This window comes from Sander vitreus, chromosome 12 (assembly GCF_031162955.1).
Source record: "Sander vitreus isolate 19-12246 chromosome 12, sanVit1, whole genome shotgun sequence".
In the NCBI taxonomy this organism is placed as follows: domain Eukaryota; kingdom Metazoa; phylum Chordata; class Actinopteri; order Perciformes; family Percidae; genus Sander; species Sander vitreus.
Genome location: NC_135866.1, coordinates 18,853,804 through 18,857,846, shown reverse-complemented (window position 1 = coordinate 18,857,846; position 4,043 = coordinate 18,853,804). Strand labels below are relative to the sequence as shown.

The window sequence follows — 4,043 nt, the reverse complement described above, 5'->3', positions numbered from 1 at the left end:
TGACAGGCTGCGATATTTAACACTGTACAACTCTGTTACCTTTCCCGATCTAGACCAACTAGAAGAAGAACTGCAGAGAGCTGGTCAAACAAGCTGCATGTATGGTTGTGTGTGTACCTTGCTTCTGTTGGGTCGGTAACACACACACACTTAGCACAATGCACACATGTGAGCTGAAGTCTTGACGTGATGTCCCAAACTTTAAGTCTCTGGGGGGTTCAGTAGCTCTGAGTTACCCGGAGTTCAAGTACTCCAGTGCCACTTCATAGCAAAACTTGTACTGGTCCTAGGAAACAAGGAGAAACAAATGGTCAGTTGCCTGTTTGAATCCAGGCTTAGAGATGTACAGACTAATGAAAAAAAGAACAAAAAAGTAATGTTTCTTGGACTAAACTTTGGTATAATTGGATTTTAAATAATGTCGCAGGTAGCTTTCAGGGATATTTTCACTGTAATTTGTGGGCAACAACATTTCTTTCTTTATTAATAATTAAAATAATCTGATAGGAATCAAAGCCACACAAGCGTCAAATAGTATTTGTAAATATTTCTATGAATGGATTTATCTGCTGTAAATACCAAATTGTTAAGATGCACAATATCTCGATGCAGGCACATGTAAAGTTGGGTAACTTGTTGACGACAAGAAAGTCTAATTTAGTGACTTCTAAAGGGGCAATACACAGATTTACACATGAAGGTCAATAAAATCGCACCAGGGAGTACTACTCAACAGCTGCCATCAGGATTCTCTTGGCTCTGGCTTGGAAATGATACATTTATGACAGAAAGCCTGCGTTAGAAACTGGGAGCGAGGATTTTTAAGGAGGTGGCTACCATCTGGTCCTTTGTAAGGTTATAATAAACTAACAAGTCTGACAAAAGTGCTGCTGCAGTGCTCCTCACCAGCAGGTCCACCATGTTGGGTTTATTGTTCCTTAATGTTTTGACAGCGTGGAAAACATCCACAGAGCGCTGGTGTTGAAGCATCTCACACACAATACTGATGGCACAGAATGTCCCACTTCGGCCACCTCCATTCCTAGAGTTGTCACAAAGGAGTCGAACATTAGAAAATTAAATATCATTTAAGACAAGTTTAGTTTAACACATAAATGTTAAGGTTGACAATACAGCTGAAAGAGGGGTGAGGAGTTTCATAGCTTTTTGATGCAGTAAAGCTCTTCAGTCAGTAGGTGGAGATGTTTCATTTTTAATGGCAGCATTGACTTGATAACTTACAGACAGTGGACCACAGTGCGTCCTTCGCCCCCGTCATACTCTTCCTGCCACTTGTCCACCTGTCGGATTAGCTTGAGGAAGGAGCGTTTGGACATGGGCGTGTCTCTGTACATGGGCCAGCCCAGGAACTGGAACTGCTGCACCATACGGTAGCCATCCTGAGGCTAGAGGGGAAGGACAGGACAGGTTATCCCAGGTTAACACACAGTAGGGTGAGGATGGGGCTTGGAGCAGGCGTGGGGGGGGTTTGTCGGGTTAATCGCTGCTGTGCAAAGATGCAATCAGACTGTAAAGATGCAGCTAAGCTAAGCCTCGATGGCGACCAATAGGACAAGAGATGGATAAGGGCACGAGGAGTCACTGAAGAGATGAATGCGCAGATAGACGGATGGTAAATGAGCACAGTCACAGCTGGAGACAGATAGTTAAGATCTGAGCTGCAGACACTCTAAATCACACTCAGACATACTGATCAATAACAGTTGTCAGTGGTCATGTGCGATTAGATTGTACGCTACTTAATGCGGTGGCGATGCCTCTGCTGGCCAGACGCCGTTATAACACGTTCATATGAGGAGTGATTGTTGACAACTGCAGGCAGACTGTAGGGGTAAGAAGCTTACGCAGGTGACTGCAGGTGACGCTGGCATGGGTCAGGACCCTTTCTGTGCATTGATGTCTGGTAGCTCAAAATTAAAAGGGTCAGAAACCATAGTCGGACTTGCAGTGGTACCTAGCCATGAAGATTGTTTTGGTTTTAATTGCCAAAGTTCTGAGATATGCATCTCTGAGATTTAATCCTACACTCCAATAATAAAAAAGTGAAATTGGTTCGTGGTGCTCACATTTGAACTAAAATATGACATTTTAAAGCTTAAACAACTTGTCTTTCCATAATCAGTGTGCATGTTGCTTTTGGATGGTCAACACGCTGTCAACAGCCAGTTTCCAGCAAGGTCTGTGAATTATCTAAAACAGTGGGTCTCAATCTTGGGGCCATCTGTTTCCCCCCAAAGGGAAACAAGGAAGGAAACACTCACAGGATGATTAAAGGGATAAGAAAGAAAGCATATATTTCTTTTACACCAATGTAGCAGATTTTCTTCTGACTTTTCTTTAATTTTTGTTGTTTCCTTGTGAAATACAGTACTTGATAAAAAATATTCAAATAAATGAAGGAAAAACCATTTAATCATTATCATATACATCTTTGATTGAACTGCTCACCAATCATGTCTACACTTCTTCACGTCAACCTGTGACAAGTAGACATTGCGGTCTTCTACATACATTGTTTCATTTGAATACTTTTTGAGGGAATTATGAAAATGTGTGTTTAATTCTCTCCTACCCCATTAGTCATCTTGTGACCCCTCAGATTCATCTTGTGAACCAGGGGCAGAGCCAGACGTAAACATTCGGGGCTCAGCCCAAACCTTGGGGGGTTCGGGGTCATGCTCCCCTGGGGAGAATTTTTTTTCTCCATTTACGGCAGCTATATGCACTATTTTTTCAAGCCATTTGATGATAATAGAACACTACAATCTGTACATCATTTGAGAAAAACATGAGTTGCCAAGGAAAAAACCTTTTCTTTGCAATTGTATCTGGGAATAGCATAGAGGTAGTAGTCAGTCCCTCCAGAAAAACGTGATTATGCGATCGCGTAATTCAATGCATAATCAGCCAAAGTCCGCATATTTATGCGGGGGCTGCATTTTTTCAAATACGCCGCACTTTCGCCGCATAAATTGACGATTTCTGCGCAAAATATGCAGGGCTTGCATGATTTCATAATCCCCGCATTTTAATTGCAAAAGAAAGTCACATATATCTTAGCAGAAAGTTGAAAAATGTTGCGTTTACTTCACATAAGAGCAGCCATTTACCCTGTTGCCATGGGAACGTTATAAAGTGACGTAATTACGCAACCATCATCGAAAAGCTGCAAACCCCGCGGTGAAGCCATGATAAAACCTCAGTTTTTGCAAGTTCCCGCAATTTCATCGCATAAAATTGCATAAATATCCGGCATATTCCATTGCATTTTTTAAGAAAACGTGCCGCATAATCAAGGATTTTTGCCTGCAACAATTTACTACTAAGGACTGAGTAGTAAATTAGTAGTAGCATAGAACAACGACTGGTGACAATGTTAGGGTGGACCTATAGATAGCAAAATTTCCCCAGTAATAGAAGTTTTGCTCCAGTGATTTGACGGTCCAGACAGAATGACACAAACTTGAAGGTATTTTAAAAAGCTAAAATATTCAGGGAATTGTATTGTGGTGGAAAAGGAAATTACATCATCAATCACATGGCTGTCTAGTGTAGTGAATGTGTTTTTTTGTCGTAATTTGGGCGAAGTGACCCTTTGAGGTAGATTCACCCTCTACCCAAAAGGTGTTGATTGAAGTAGCCGTCAGTTCAACTTCTATCTTCTAACTACGTGTGAAAAGTTCCCAAGCTGTCTAGAAGACATGTGACTTGAGGCAATCACACCTCGATACAATCACTGGTGCAGAGGCATGGTTAAAGAACAGAATGACTCTGACTCTACACAGCTTGAATGGACAGGCCGGTGTATGAGTGGGACGTGTGAGGTGTGCATTCACAGAATAAATTGGCTGTTGTCATCACCCCAGAGAAGACAAGTTATGAAAGTTACAAAAAATGGGCAGCAGAGCAGAAAAACTTTATGATCATAAAAATGTAGTGTTAGTCATTTTCTCCTGAACATATGATTTTCCGTTTAAAGCGTGACCTGCGAGTGTCACCGTACCCGTGCTGCATTGTAGATC

General features: G+C 41.7%; 1 protein-coding gene across 9 annotated transcripts in view; it reads right to left on the bottom strand.

Moving 5' to 3' along the window:
- Positions 1-232: 232 nt before the first annotated feature.
- The window catches only part of LOC144527050 (receptor-type tyrosine-protein phosphatase mu), a 158,018-nt gene continuing 154,207 nt past the window's right edge, over positions 233-4,043 (bottom strand). For all 9 annotated transcript variants that reach the window (XM_078264892.1, XM_078264893.1, XM_078264896.1 and 6 more), the window contains 4 exons: positions 4,025-4,043; positions 1,243-1,406; positions 907-1,042; positions 233-286 (listed from right to left, as the gene is read on the bottom strand). The exon at positions 4,025-4,043 is cut by the window's right edge and continues 107 nt beyond it. In XM_078264892.1, coding sequence (XP_078121018.1) covers positions 233-286; positions 907-1,042; positions 1,243-1,406; positions 4,025-4,043 — 373 coding nt within the window. The remainder of the gene's footprint in view (positions 287-906; positions 1,043-1,242; positions 1,407-4,024) is intronic.